Genomic DNA, 15,128 nt, shown 5'->3' with positions numbered 1-15,128 from the left:
TACAACTAAATGGTCTGCTCATAATCAATTTAACTGATAAATAACTGCTAGTCCCAATTGTACTAGACAACTATTTCATAGGATTGCACAGGACGTATCGACACAAATAGGCCATTCGGCCCAACCAGTCCATGCAAGTGTTTATGTTTCACGCGAGCCTCCTCCTGTCCTTCTTCATCTAAATCTATCAGCATAACTCTCTAATCCCTTCTCCCTCCTATGCTTGTCTAGCCTCCCATAAAATGCATCTATACTATTCACTTCAACCACTCCGTGGTAACGAGTTCCACATTCTCACCACACTCTGGGTGAAGAAGTTTCTTCTGAATTCCCCACTGGATTTTTTAGTGACTATCTTATATTGATGTCCTCTAATTATGCTCTTCCCCACAAGTGGAAATAGTCTCTGTATCCTCCGTATTCCTTCAGTCTCCAATGCAGTGGGAGCTTGGTTAAGTTGGTAGCACTCTCGACTTTGATCAAATGGTTGTTGCTTAAAGCCCAACTCCAAGATTTGAACACATAATCTAGGCGGACACTGAAGTGTTGCACCATTTGGAATTTGCTTTTTAAATGAGGCATTAAGCCAATGTCCAGTATACCTGTTCAGGTGAACTTCAGAAGATCCCAAAGGCCAGAGCAGTGGTCTCTCCCTGAGCGACCACAAAAAAAACATTTCTACTTGTAGGATTTTGCTGTGCAAACATGACTGCCGCATTTACCTACATGGCCGTACTACAAATTATCACGTGAAGCACCTTGGGGTGGCTCATAAACGAGACATGGGCCGATATGAATGCAAGTCTTTATTTCGCCTTAGTTTCCCCCCCCCCCTGCACACACACACACACAAATTACACAAGCTGTAGGTGTAATAAGAACTACTTCATTCCAACCGAGAGTTAACGCTATCCACTGGGATCTGAACCAAAAACTTTGCTCAACTTGTTTCATTTATGATAGCCATCAGAGCGTGGAGACATATAGTTGCTCTGTGTGAGCTGGATTCAAATCCAGATTGTGTAGAGGACAGATTAAGCCCCAGCACAGTGGTTGGCCAAAGTAACAGGTCTACCCACTGAAAACCTCTCAGTTTCTCATCTTAATTTCTATTTATGATCCATTCCGTTGCGAGTGCAATTAACAGTCACTGCAATTCTTCCGACACCACTTGAACTGTTGGATACCAGATCCAATGCTCCGGAACGAAGTGGAGGGAAAACAGTAAAATACAACAGAAGACATGAAGAGCTTCCGATTATGGCTCCGGTGGAGTTGATACTGATCAGAAGGTCTCTGGTTGGAATCCCAGTCCATGTTGAGTTAGCTGACCACAGCCAAGATGGCAGTGGGAGGGCAATAAGGAGCACCACAGTTGGTCTCAGTGGTCTCTGGGGTAAGAAGGAGAAGAAAAACAGCAAGAGTTTCGGCTCTGAATTGCTATCTATTGAAACGTGCTGAGAACTGCAGGCGTGGTCATTGGATGAGAACAGGTCAAGCATTGTGTCAAAATCCCACCCCCATGGCCAAATAGCCTGGTCTCGCACATGAAGATTTTTATTTCTCCATGGGATGCAGGCGTCACTGGCAAGGCTGGCATTTATTGCCCATCCCCAACTGCCCTTGAGAAGGTGGCCTTCTTGAACCACTACAATCCTTCTTTGTAACTGGTTGGTACAACTGAGTGGCTTGCTAGGCCATTTCAGAGGGCAGTTTGGAGTCACATGTAGACCAGATCAGCTAATGGCAGCATATTTCCTTCACTAAAAGGACATTAGTGAACCAGATGGGTTTTAAACGACAATTGGTAGTTTCATGGTCACCATTATTGACACTAGCTTTTTAATTCCAGATTTATTTAATTAGCTGAATTTAAATTCCCCAGCTGCCGTAGTGGGATTTGAACTCACGTCCCCAGATTATTAGTCCAAGCTTCTGGATTACCAGTCCAGTAACACAACCATTATGCTACCATTCCCTATAGGTCACAAGACATGAGGAACTGTACTCTAGTAGTCAACACCTTCAGAAGTAGAGCAGAAAATTACCAAATGTAATGGCAGATATAGACCCCAACTTCACCCACAACTGCACTGAGAATCACTGGCAGAGTAAAATGCCCCACCATGTACACAACTTTGTTCTAGCCACTATGCAAGTAGTACTCCATCTTGGTTCTGGCTGCATTCAGGCCCTGTGTACGGCTCTTGATATGTTCAGTAAATTAAGACGGAAGCTGCAATAAATTCTCTTGCATAATTTTCTCTGTAGATCTGACCCTTCAGTGCGGTCAAGATAATCAAAGAAGAATCATTTTCCGGCTTCAGGGTTCCAGAGATTTACCACTGCCAGGATTTGCCAAGCCAACGTGTACAAAACCCAAGAGATCACCTTTTGAATACAAACGTTATATTTTGGGCAATTCACAACATTTAAGTTGGGGAAAAAAAAAGTCACCCTAACCTCATTTATGCTAAAGAAAGAAAAAAATTGCTGCAAAACAACCCAACTGTTATCTACAGAATGCTCTTTGAATATTTTGGCAAGACATTGATCAAATGGCAATAGTAACAGAAGCACCTTTTGGATGCCTGAATTATAATTAAAAACAATGGCTCAATACACACACAGTTACAGTGGCCCAATAAGCTCTAGCAGGGAGGTGTCAAGATGCCCACAGAGTTTAAACCCCAGCGGAAGCTAAACTGTCCTCACGGGTACATTTGGCCTGTACTCAAGCAGGATGAATAATCCAGCAGGGACAATCAGATCGAGCAGTCTAAATAACATAGCAGCACTGATGGCAATTGTGGAGAGGTCTGTAGACCGAACTTCCTGACTACTTTTGGGCTGATGGGGATTTGGGGGGGGGGGGGGGGGGGGAAGGAAAGCGGGGGTGTGTACAGCAATAGAATGGCAGTGTTCTTATCTAATAACATCCGCACAAACTACGCAAAGTCCTACTCTAGTTGGATATCTGCTCTGTTTCTTAATTTTATTCTCAAATCCTGATGGGAAGGACTCCATGCTGGTGTACAATTCCACGTGCACCCGGTTACCATCTGGTGACTTGCCCGAGTGACTATTCTTCACTCATGAGCATAAGGAGGCTATTCAACCGTGGAAATTATCACAGCTGTGCTCAAGCCACACACTTGCACTCTCTCGTGAGAGTCATTGAATATCGATCAAACGCAAGAAGCCCCGAGTATTTTGGCTTTCCCAGCCAATGGCCATAGATGGTCAGCTGTAACACCCCTGCCATGACCACAGCCGAGATTGGGTATCTCAGTACAGACTGGAATTGAACCTGGAACTTTCCTGGTCTGTATGGCAGTGTACCATCATAAGATCGCAAGAATAAAGGAGCAAGAGTAGGCCATTCGGCCCTGCTCCACCATTCAATAAGATCATGGTTGATGATCTACCTCAACTCCACCTTCCCACATTATCCCCATTGATTCACCCTTAGTATCCAAAAATCTATCTATCTCAGCCTTGAAACTCAAGGACTGAGCATCCACAGCTCTCTGGGGTAGAGAATTCCAAAGATTCACAACCCTTGAAAGAAGTAATTTCTCATCTCAGTCCTAAATGGCCGACCACTTATTCTGAGACTATGGCCTCTAGTTCTGGACTTCCCAATCCGGGGGAAACATCCTCAACGTCCACCAAACACAAGCTGCCGCATTTTATTGATAACCTGGTTCGCTTGTGTACCAACAGGGTCTGTGCAAGCCCGTGATGCATTGCCTGGAAGCGAGTCGAAGCTCTATTTCAGAGCACGGAACAGGTTGCCACCAAGCCCACCTTTACTCTGCACAGATGAGTAGACAGGTGACTTGTGCCCAGAGTGAGGAAGCTGCCAAAAATCACAAATGGAATGAAACTGTCGGACAATTGGATCTCGAGCTGGACAGAGTGCTGGCGGAGACCAAATCCATTCAAGGCACATAAAAATCTGACTAAAGCATCAGCACTCCTTCATTTTTAATTTAAAAAATGATCACCCATTACTTGGCACTAAATAACCAATCTCAGAAGGCCCACATGGAGTCAGGGACTAGAGGCGAGGCACATTGCTAGTCTATAGCAGAATAAGCTTCACTGGGTGCAATTGCACTATATTTAACCCAGGAGTGCCTGATGCTGACACTAGGTACTCAAAAGATTAAGTTTTCCATTCCCTAGCATTGAATTCTCTCATACGGAGTGAAACATTTGCATAAAAAGTAGGGAGGAGTATTTTTTTTAATTTTTTTTTTTTAAGTATTTTAGGATGGGGCTCAAAATTAAAATTCAAGTTCCTTCAAGACACGGCACTACAATTTCACCAATCTATGCACTCTCCATGATGTTCCACAGTCAGGTGTGACAATGGATGTGATAGCCAGCTAGTCACCGCTGCCCTTGCTCAACATGGGAATAGGCAGCTGACATTCTCCAATCTGATCCAACTACGACTGGAAGTGACTGCTGCACTGGAGAAGTCCAAAATGCTCCTGATCGTATACAAGCGCTGCAATTTAGGTTCTGCCAGACATTCAAGGTCAAATAGCTCGATTAGTGCTTATACCACAAACCATCCAGGGGCACTTTAAAAATCTAAATGGTCACAGGGCGTGTTTTTTTTTTAAAAAGAAAAGGGGATACTTGTTTTATTCTAAAGAATACGAGAAATAATTAGACTTGAATCAAATGAGCCACTCTCAGATTGCAGGAAAAGTGGCACTCACTTCTACACAAAACAAAGCTGGCCTTTTCATTTTGTGCCTTGAACCCCCACCCCGGCGAGAATTTTCTCCTCTTCCTCAGAAAGCAGTGACTCGCGCTGCACTCCTGCCACCACACAGGCTAAGTCACCCAAAAGAGGCGTCTCTCTCGTGGACCTAGACAGCGAATGTCAGCAGGCCATTCGACCACAGACAGCAATCCCAGCTGAACTCCACTGTGCCCTCACCAAACACTTACGAGTGCGTGTTCCCGCAGGAGTTACCAGATAAAGATTTGTGATCCCTGGCCAATTTGTTTTCTTCCCCTACCCCCTCCCTAGACTTAGAGCACTGACAGGTAATCGCAGCTCTCCTACGACCGACATCAATTAACTTAACAAGCACCTATTAAACCCATCCCATAATTTTATTTCCCTGGAGCTAAAAAAAAATTTGCGTCAATTTAAAAAAAAATATACAGTTTTCAAAAACACACACATCTTTCCCAAACCGTTCTCGAATTCAAATCTTCACATGATCTGTGGACTCTCAGTTGGACGTCTGCAGAGCCAGAACCCTGGGGTGGGGTCGAAGGTCAAAAGGGCAAGCACACTAGTTCGTCCCCACCCCACCCCCGGATCTCAATCTCTGCCTCTGCCTCAAGAACCTGCATTGCTTCACAATGAGTGGTACAGTGAAGAGAAAGGTTAAGAGCTGTTAAAGGAACCTATCTATTGATCGGGAGAAAATTCCAGTCACTATAGCTCATCACATCGTTAAACAGCACAGGCAGAATTTGCCTTCCTTATGCAGACAGAGGCACAAAATGAATACAAGCCACTTATACCCCACAGCCTCATGCAAATCTGCCACTCTGCTTGGACCAGCTCTGCAGAGGGGCTTCATAAATCCCAAACTGGTGGAAGGATACAATTCTGCACCATTTACATGTGGCTATATTGAGTGAAGAACTGCAAAATCACTTTGCATTATAGCACAACACAACTGTGAAGATTTAAAGTTGGTGGGTGGGTGAAGGGATGTGAAAGTGGTTCCTAAAGCATAGCTGGTTGAATTATCGGAGGTCACGCAGCAGATGTTGCCAGTATACATGCCATGTTTGCAGTCATGCCACTTTTAATTGTCCTGGTAAACGCCTTCCGTTTCTCATCTGGAAGACTACAGGTCTGACTCCCAGTCTGTGCAGAGTTATCTGGATCTCAGGCGGGATGGGAATAAGGGTGCTATTGTTGGCCTCTGCCCCTGGACAAGGGGAATTAGCCAGCGATCCCACTCCGGGTTGCTATTAAATTAGCCCTGCATGTGTTTCACTGGCGTGGGGTTAGGATCAGGATTGACTAATGTCATATTGAATAGGCTGCTGACACACACGGCCATGATCCCACTTGAACCTTGCCCCCATGGAGCAGCAAGGAGCTGGGGAAAAGCAGAGTGGAAAAGGATGTCTTCTGCCCCTGAAGAATAGGCAGCAATTCATTGAAGTGTACATCCATAAAACATACACCTTGGTTTCTCAAACTGTTGGACTTCCCAGGAAGTGGCCAAAGATCCAGCTCACGTCAGCTGAGCTGAACAAAGGGGAAAGGGAAGGGGTTGAACAGAATGTTTTGAAGCTTCTTCTGGCACTGTGTCAAAGTGCACTCACTGTCTAATGGGGAATTGAGCCATACAAACCAGGATGGTCCCAGGCTCCTTCCTTGGTCTGGGCTGAGTCAGCTGACCTCAACCACAGCACTATCAATAAACTCAGCACCTCTATTCTCAAAGAATTGACAAACAGCAATAACACAGCCAAGGTTCCCGCTCCGGATGACTCCCACTGAAAATGTTGCACACTTATTGGATTTGGGTGGATCTGACTTTGCCAGAGTCCTCCAAACCCAGATGAGCAGCCCGTTGGCATTCCCCACCAAGGCACCCAACTAGTGAGACAAATATTAATTTGGGAGAGCTGCTGAGACACAGTAGTCCTGGATCTACACCCCCAGCATGTGGCAGTATCTTCAGGAGAGATGAGGGAAGGGGAAAGAGATCACATGGCTCCAGTTGGGGTGCTGTGTAGAATGTTTCAGTGTAAGGGATGTCACAGTTGTGTGGGGTGGACTGGTTGGGCTGGATGCTCTTCACCTTTCCGCCATTGTTCATAGGTTTACATATAACCTTCAGAGCTGCTGACTGAGGGCCGTGTGACTCTTTGTCGGACGCCGTGGTCACGATGGGCCAAAATGGCCTCCTTCTGCACTGTAGATTTCTAGGTTTCCAAAAAGTGTTTCATCATCCCCCGATCAAGCTGCTCAAAACACCCCATGCAACAGCATTGTCGCCATTGGTGGCATGAGTGAGAAACACTGATCACACCACACCCAGCTCAAATTGCACCTCCTGGTGGCCGATTGATGAGTAGCAAGGATTATGTAGAATTCCACAGCCTAGATATTTCGCACCTAACTGGAACTTTGGCAGAAATTCCTCCCGCCTAGCACAGGGGCACCACAGCCAGTTGAGCAAAGGAAACTGCACGTGAGCAGCACCTCCACAGCCAGGGCAATGGGAGCAACCACCACCTGGTTTAAAAAAAAAATACAATGAAGGGAGAGACACTCCAGTAGCTTTGTGGGGAAATTTACTGCCCAGTGTGGAACAGGACCAAAGTAGGGCGATCCCAGGTCGATAATGACTCAGAGCTGCATTAGCTACTTTGGAGTGCTACAACTGGCCATGGTGTCTGTGCTAGACAGGAGAAACATCAGCCAAGGTTCCTCTGCCTAGAGAGAGTGCACAGGTCGAGCAAAGATAGGATTGCCCCAACCAGAGTCAAATAACCTGCACATATTCAGTATCTACATGTGGAGAAAGGACCTGTGGGCAAGGTACGAGACACAGACCCTGTAGAATCATACCTCAGCACCTCCAGGGAGGGGGGAGGAGAGAAAATAAAATTGGATGGACAAACAAAAAAGGTCGAAGGTATTGTGTCCACAAAAAGTTGCCTTCTCACTGCTCGTCCACCCATTCCTTCACACTTCAGCTACACTTCCACCACTTGTGAACACTGAAGAAAGGATAAGGTCAGCGAGCTATATTTTACCATCACCAACACCGGCCCTTACTAAGAAAGCTTTAGGATCCACTGGACTCTGGTAAACAAAGTTAGGCTTTAACCAGCGTTTGTTGAGTGAAGATTTACAACGGAAATCTGTAAAATGTTGCACACACAAAATGGAAACTGGATGTGCTGATCTAGATATAGGTTAAAGGTCATGTGAGGGAAGAGGCAACTCTGTTATGGCTACCCTGGGGATCCTAATGTGACCTTAAAAACTTCTGCATACCAAAAAATTGACAATTGTGGCGGGTGCACAATTCCACCTCCATCTTTGATTTCCCCAATCGGGCTATCTGTCTGCAAACATCATTTCTCACCGTAGCGCGTTTCAAGCACGCCAGCGAAACGTTAATTCAGAATGCCGGTGGGGCCCACATATACGAGATGAAGCGGATTTAAACAATAGCAATGAGAAACAAAAGATGTCAAAGTCATCAACAGATCTAAACAGGGCGTCATTACACATCTGAAGGAAAGGAGGGGGCACATTTCCCTTTTAAGTGGGAACCATGCCGATAAATGATGTAGAACATATTTTAATCACAGCGATCAAAGAGGGGAAAAAAAAAGGCCTTTTCTGATTAAGTTGGCCTTCGGTTGAAAAAGTGAGTGAATGTCAAAGACTTCAAAAAAAAAAGGAAAGACTGATAGCTACAGCTTTAAAAGCTCAGTAAAGGACAGCGAAGGATAGTCCAGGAGGAAAATAGAACCGGGTCAGTTTCAGGAGGGGGATATATAAAGTGAAATTAACTCGCTGAAATTGAAGCGTGCGCTCCGACCGCAAGTCACTTACCGACTGCCTGGCTTGCGGATACATCGCCCTCTTTTTTTTCCCCCTCTTGGAAACGTAGAGCACCCCCAATTATTTTTTTTAAACTGAAACACCCTCCCTCGAAATCCAACACAAAAAAAAATTCCTGCGTATGTACGTTCAGTCCGGAGGGTAAAACAAAGCCAGATGGGCTGTTTCCGCCGACACTTCCTCGCACGTTTTCTTCGGCTGTCTGGCGTTTAAACCGGGTCAAGGGCTTATTTCGTATCTTTCATCATGCGGTCGCGACACATTGTACACCTCCGGCTTTTCAAAAGGCGACCTTGTTGGCAGCCGCTGTATTTAGCACCGAGACATCTCGGTGCATTGCTCAGTGCGTATCCTTTTTTTTCCTCTCTCTTCTTTCCCTTCTTTGTTCCTTTCTTTCTTCCTTCCTTTCTATCCTTCTTCCCAGTTTTTTTTTGATTGGGAGGGGTGTGTGGAAATTGCCTTGGTTGCGCTGTTCCTTTCTTATTCCCCCTCTATTTCTGCTCCTGCTGGGATACAAAATGTTGCCGAATGCAACAGCACAGCGACACTGTAACAAATTGAGCGAGGAGGAATGCAACGTCGGATCGGCGCCCCCATTGGCCGACGTGATGAATGAGAGCCACGTGATGCGGAAGTGGGGCAGCTACCCAGAGCCATTTTTAATCATTTGCCAAAAAATTGTTTTAAAAAAAATATATAGATATAGATTTAAAAGCCTACTGGAACCTACTATATTTTTAATTTCCCTCCCCCCCCCCCCCCCGGCAAAGAATTATGCTAATTGTTCTGTTAATTTCTCTGCAAATGTCATCGATATTCGTTTGCTATCTTCCTCCAATTCTGCTATTCAAAGGATATGAGTGTGGTGGGGAATAGCGATTTATCTTTTTGCATTTTCGCGCAAATCTTGGGGGAATAAAAACAGACGGTGTAAAGGGTTGGATGCAAAATCCAGTATTGACAAGAGGGTTACATAAAAAAAAAGATAATGGGTACCCCAGAGAGATAGATTACAAGCCTGTTATCTCATCAAGGGCTTCAGATCACATAAATAAGGTGACTAGACGCCTTTTTTTTTGGTGATCCCACCTCCCAACCTCCCACCAAAAACGTGTGCAAGTTTTAACTCTAGCTTGGCCAGATTTTCTTCCTTCACCCTGACATCCACTCTAATTCCTCCCCCAAGCGGCGTCTCTAAATTAAACCAGGGCAACTGTGTCCAGAAGAGATAGTGCAAACAAATGCAAATAAGGAGGGAAGGCCGCCTCGGTCTGTTTAATAGATCCACAACTGGCCTAACACTGTACCTGAGCTGTCCCTCGCACGGGAGCAACCCAGCGCTACATTTATTTACGATGGACACAGCAAAAGAACACAGGCGCAGCCCTGGAGAGTGTGAAAAGGTGAGGGGGAGGGAGTGAAAGATGTATAGAAAAAAATGAAAATAAAACCAAACAGAATGAAACTCAGCATGAGTCAGAAATGAAAGAAAGACTTGCATTTATATAGCGCCCTTCACGAATGCAGCACATCCCAAAGACCTTCATCGCTAATGAAATACTTTTGGAGTGGAGTCACTGTTGTAATGTAGGAAATGTAATGTTGGTCTCCAGTCGTCCTGGTTAACCCTTACCACTGGATAAAGGCCCAGCTCTGTCAACCCCGTGTGGTGGCTGATGTGCAATGGTCACCATACGTTAAAAAAAATCCACGCACAGGCATCTTCCACCCCTGGAGTTCAGGACTGGAATATCGGGTCCTTCATTGAAACCTCTGTGAACTCATCCCTTTTGGTGTGGAAGCAAGTCATCCTCTTTCGAGGGACCGCCTATGATGATGATGATGTAGGAAATGCAGCAGCCAATTTGCACAAAGCAAACAGCAATGTGATAATGACCAGATAATCTGTTTTTGTGATGCTTACTGAGGGATAAATATTGGCCAGGACACAAGGGATGATAACTCCCCTGCTCTTCTTCGAAATAGTGCCATGGGATCTTTTACATCCTGAGAGGGCAGATAGGGCCTTGATTTAACGTCTCATCCAAAAGACGGCACTCCCTGGAGTGTCAGCCTAGATATTTGTGCTCAACTCTGGAGTGGAACTTGAACCCACAACCTTCTGACTCAGAGACAAAGGTGCTACCAACTGAGCCACAGCTGACATATAAATGAGAGAGAAAGGCAAGAAAAAAATCATCAAAAGAGAGAGAGAGTTACATAGGAGTTGGCCATTCAACCCCTTAATCCTGCTCCAGCATTGAATTCGATACTGGCTGTACCTCAACCTCATTTACCTGCCTTTGCTCCCTATCTCTCAATACCCTTACCTGATAAAAATCCATTGATTGCAGTGCTAAAAATTTCAATTTGGCGCAGCAACCACAGCCTTTTGGGGTGAAAAATTTCCACTACCCTTTATGTAAAAAAGTGTTTCAATTCCATTTCAATTCAACCCATCACCCCTTTTTGTCTCTCTAATCTCTCCTGCCTTCCACTCTATCACAGACCTTCCCCTTTGTTTTTTCTTCCCCTCCCCCTTTCAGTGCTTAAGAATGTGCTCTTTTCGAACATTCGCCAGTTCTGACCAAGGGTCGTCGACCCGAAAAGTTAACTCTGTTTCTCTCTCCACAGATGCTGCCTGTGATTTCCAGCATTCTCTGTTTTTATTCCAGATTCTAGCATCTGCAGTATTTTGCTTTTGTGAAACTGTGTTTCCTGGTTTCACTCCTAAATGGCCTAAGTCTAATTTTAAGATTAGCCCTCTTGTCCTGGACACAACCACCAGAGGAAATCGTTTCTTTGTATCACCCGATTGAATTCCTCTATCATTTTAAATACCTCAAATTAGCTCATCCCTTAACATTCTAAACTCAAGGGAGTCAAAACCAAGTTTTCGCAATTCATAAATTAACCCTTTAATCCTAGTATCACTCTGATGAATCTTCGCTGTACCCCTTCCAAGGCAGGGACAGGAAAAGGAAAGTAAAAGGATTGAATCCCCTTTAGAACATTTGTTTTAATAATCCAAACTTTACATAATAACATAAGAAATAGGAGTAGGAGTAGGCCATTTGGCCCCTTGAGCCTTCTCCGCCATTCAAAAAAGTTGATTCTTCATGTCCCAACTTCCCACCGCCCCCTGTGTCCCACTCGAGAGACACGAGCTCATAATCTAGGCTGACACTGCAATGCAATACTGAGGGAGTGCTGCAATATCGGATGTGCCATCTTTTGGATGAGATGTTAAACTGAGGTCCCATCGGCCCTCTCAGATGGATATAAAAGATCCCATGGCACTATTCATTGAAGAGCATGAGAGTTCTTCCAGTGTCCTGGCCAATATTAATTCCTCAACCAACATGTAAAAAAAATCCAGATTATCTGGTCATTATTTCATAGCTGTTTGGAGGACCTTCTTTTTAAATTTGTTGCTGGGATGTGGGCATCACAGGCAAGGCCATCATTTATTGCCCATCCCTAATTGCCCTTGGGAATGCATTGTTGCACCAGCTTCTTGACACCTGAGTGGCTTGTTAGGCCATTTCAGAGGACAGTTAAGAGTCAACCACGTTGCTGTGGGTCTGGAGTCATATATAGGCCAGACTGGGTAAGGATGGCAGATTTCCTGCTCTAAAGGACATTAGTGAACCAGATGGGTTTTTACAATAATCGAGTAGTTTCATGGTTACCATTACTGGTGGTAGCTTTTTAATTTCAGATTTTTATTTAATTAACTGAATTTAATTCCCCAGCTGCCATGATGGGATTTGAACTCATGTCTCCAGATCATTAATCCAGGCTTCTGGATTACTAGCCCAGTAACATAACCACTATGTAACCTTGCTGTGCTCAAATTGGCTGCTGTGTTTCCGACAGTGACTACATTTCAAAAAGTACTTCATTGGCTGTAAAGCACTTCTGGACATCCGCAGGTCGTGAATGGCACTACATAAATACAAGTCTTTCTTTCTATTTTACAAAACTAGAAATAGGGCCTCTTTTCCTTAGTGAGTTCAAAGTTCAACAGATTGGTAACCGTCGAGTGAACCTGAGCTGAGATCACTGCCTTGGAATCGCTCCTGTATTTCTAGTTTTCATATAGTGGTGCATTTCGTGCATGGATGAAGCTCTTATCTCGGCTTGTCCTGCTGGTGATGGTGCTCAGCTGTGTGAAAGAGTACAATGCCAGGGAGTGATCATGGCAGGTGGGTATCTTCACCAAGGAGCTGGCTGGAGCCAAGGTTTAGATAAGGTGAGGGTCAATCACAGGGCCTGCATCTCTGTTTTGCTCAAGTGAGATTGGGTATTTTTCTGGTGAAACACAAGTCTATATCAACAACACACGCAAAACATCATAGCCTTGCTGTGTAAGCGTAAACCACTAGTCTCGAGACTTCTCTTATCCGAACATAATATTTCTAATCTAGAAGAACATTCTATTATGAATATCGAAGGCTGGTTGGTCGCAAAACATCAGCTGTTGCTAAGTGAAATCTGTCACTCTGTCTCTCTCGCCATTGATACCAACCACATTTTGTTCCCTATATTGAATGAACTAAATATAAACACCTTTCAGAAGCTGAATTAACCAATTTCCATATGCCAATACTACGCTGCTGCAGACTCTGCAGCCAGGGTGTTGGTAGAGGGACTGGGGGCGGGGGGGGTGGTGTGTGGGGCGGTGGTTGCGGTGGACGGGGAAGGTTAGGGGAAGGAGAAATCAAGTAGGGCTGCCGCTTCTGATTGCTATCTAATGGGCCTCCCTGTAAGCTTGCATGTGTGTAGAAAGGCGAGGAAGGATTGGACCTGAATTACCCTCCGCCCTCACGGTGGAATAGCCAACACTTGCCGTCAAGGCTTATACATTAAAATTAGCCTCTTGGGGGAGGTGCAGCACAACAGCCGGTACCTGAGAAACCTCAGCCCAGCAAAGGAGACTGCGTCGCGGGAGAGAGGAGAAAATTGACAAGCTGCCGGGTGGGGGGGGGGGGGGGGGGTGTCAAAAAATACTCCAGGAGAGGTGAGGGCCCAGGGGCAGCATGGACCAGCCTACACTGCGATATGTGTGTGCACTAGGTCCGTACAGCAGAGCTGGTCTCCAGTCATCTTGGTTAACCCTGGCCAGTGGACCAAGACCTAGCTCTGTCAAGCCCGTGTGGTGGCTGGTGTGCAACGTTAAAAAATCCACGCACAGGCATCTTCTACCCTTCAATATGCAGTTCGGGACCTAGAATATTAGGTCCTTCATTGAAACACCTGTGAACTCATTGAACTCATCCCTTTTTGGCATGGAAGCAAGTCATCCTCGATTCGAGGGACCGCCTAAGAAGAAGACTGCAGAATCTCCAACCTTCCAGTCTCCATCATAACCTTTCTTGTACCTCTTTATTTTATTGAGACTATTGTGATCTTTTCTCTCTTGCTCCTGTAAACTCCAAATACCCTTTCTCCTCGAGTCCTTTACCAGCATCCGAAAACAGTGGAATTCCTTAAAACAACAACAACAACATGCATTTATATAGTGCCTTTAATGTAGTAAAACGTTCCACAGTGCGTCACATGGCGCCTTATCAAACAAAATTTGACACTGAGCCACGTAAGGAGATATTAGGACAGTTGACCTAAGCTTGGTCAAAGAGGTAGGTTTTAAGGAGCGTCTTAAAGGAGCTAGAGAGGCGGAGGTTTATTGAAGGAATTCCAGAGCTTAGGGCCTCGGCAGCTGAAGGCACAGTTGCCAATGGTGGAGCGATGAAAATTGGGGATGCTCAAGAGGCCAGAATTGGAGGAGTGCAGATATCTCGGGGGGTTGTGGGGCTGGAGGAGATTACAGAGACAGGGAAAGACAAGGCTTTGAGGGATCTGAAAACAAGGATGAGAATTTTTAAATGGAGGCGTTACTGGGCCGGGGGCCAATGTAGGTCAGCGAGCACAGGGGTGATGGGTGAACGGGACTTGGTGCGAGTGAGGACACATGTAGCCGAATTTCGGATGAACTTAATTTTACAGAGCATGCAAAGTGGGAGGCCGGCCAGGAGAGCATTGCAATCATCATAGGCACTCCCTCGGAATCGCGGAAGTCATTGCTTCCATTCTAAACATGAGTCCTTAGGTGGCTGAACAGTCCAATACGAGAACCACAGTTCCTGTCACAGGTGGATCAGACAGTCGTTGAGGGAAAGGGTGGGTGGGACTGGTTTGCCGCACGTTCTTTCCGTTGCCTACACTTGATTTCTGCATACTCTTGGCGATGAAACTCGAGGTGCTCAGTGCCCTCCCCGATGCACTTCCTCCACTTAGGGTGGTCTTTGGCCAGGGTCAGTGGGGATGTTGCATTTTATCAGGGAGGCTTTGAGGGTGTCCTTTGGCTCGTTTGGTGTGAAGGAGTTCCGAGTAGAGCGCTCGTTTTGGGAGTCTCGTGTCTGGCATGCGAACAATGTGGCCTGCCCAGCAGAGCCGATCAAATGTGATCTAGAGGTATGGATGA

The 15,128-nt window shown here is 45.5% G+C and overlaps 1 protein-coding gene across 2 annotated transcripts in view; it reads right to left on the bottom strand.

Moving 5' to 3' along the window:
- LOC139228564 (TLE family member 5-like) overlaps nucleotides 1–9,197 on the bottom strand; it is a 112,043-nt gene extending 102,846 nt beyond the window's left edge. For both annotated transcript variants that reach the window (XM_070859681.1, XM_070859682.1), the window contains exon 1: nucleotides 8,633–9,197. In XM_070859681.1, the coding sequence (XP_070715782.1) occupies nucleotides 8,633–8,656 (24 nt within the window). In that variant the 5' untranslated portion in view covers nucleotides 8,657–9,197. The remainder of the gene's footprint in view (nucleotides 1–8,632) is intronic.
- Between the last annotated feature and the right edge of the window lie 5,931 nt (nucleotides 9,198–15,128).

Source organism: Pristiophorus japonicus, chromosome 18, assembly GCF_044704955.1.
Source record: "Pristiophorus japonicus isolate sPriJap1 chromosome 18, sPriJap1.hap1, whole genome shotgun sequence".
Classification (NCBI taxonomy): Eukaryota; Metazoa; Chordata; class Chondrichthyes; family Pristiophoridae; genus Pristiophorus; species Pristiophorus japonicus.
The sequence above is the reverse complement of the archived record's forward strand: the minus strand, read 5'-3'. Positions and strand labels throughout refer to the sequence as shown.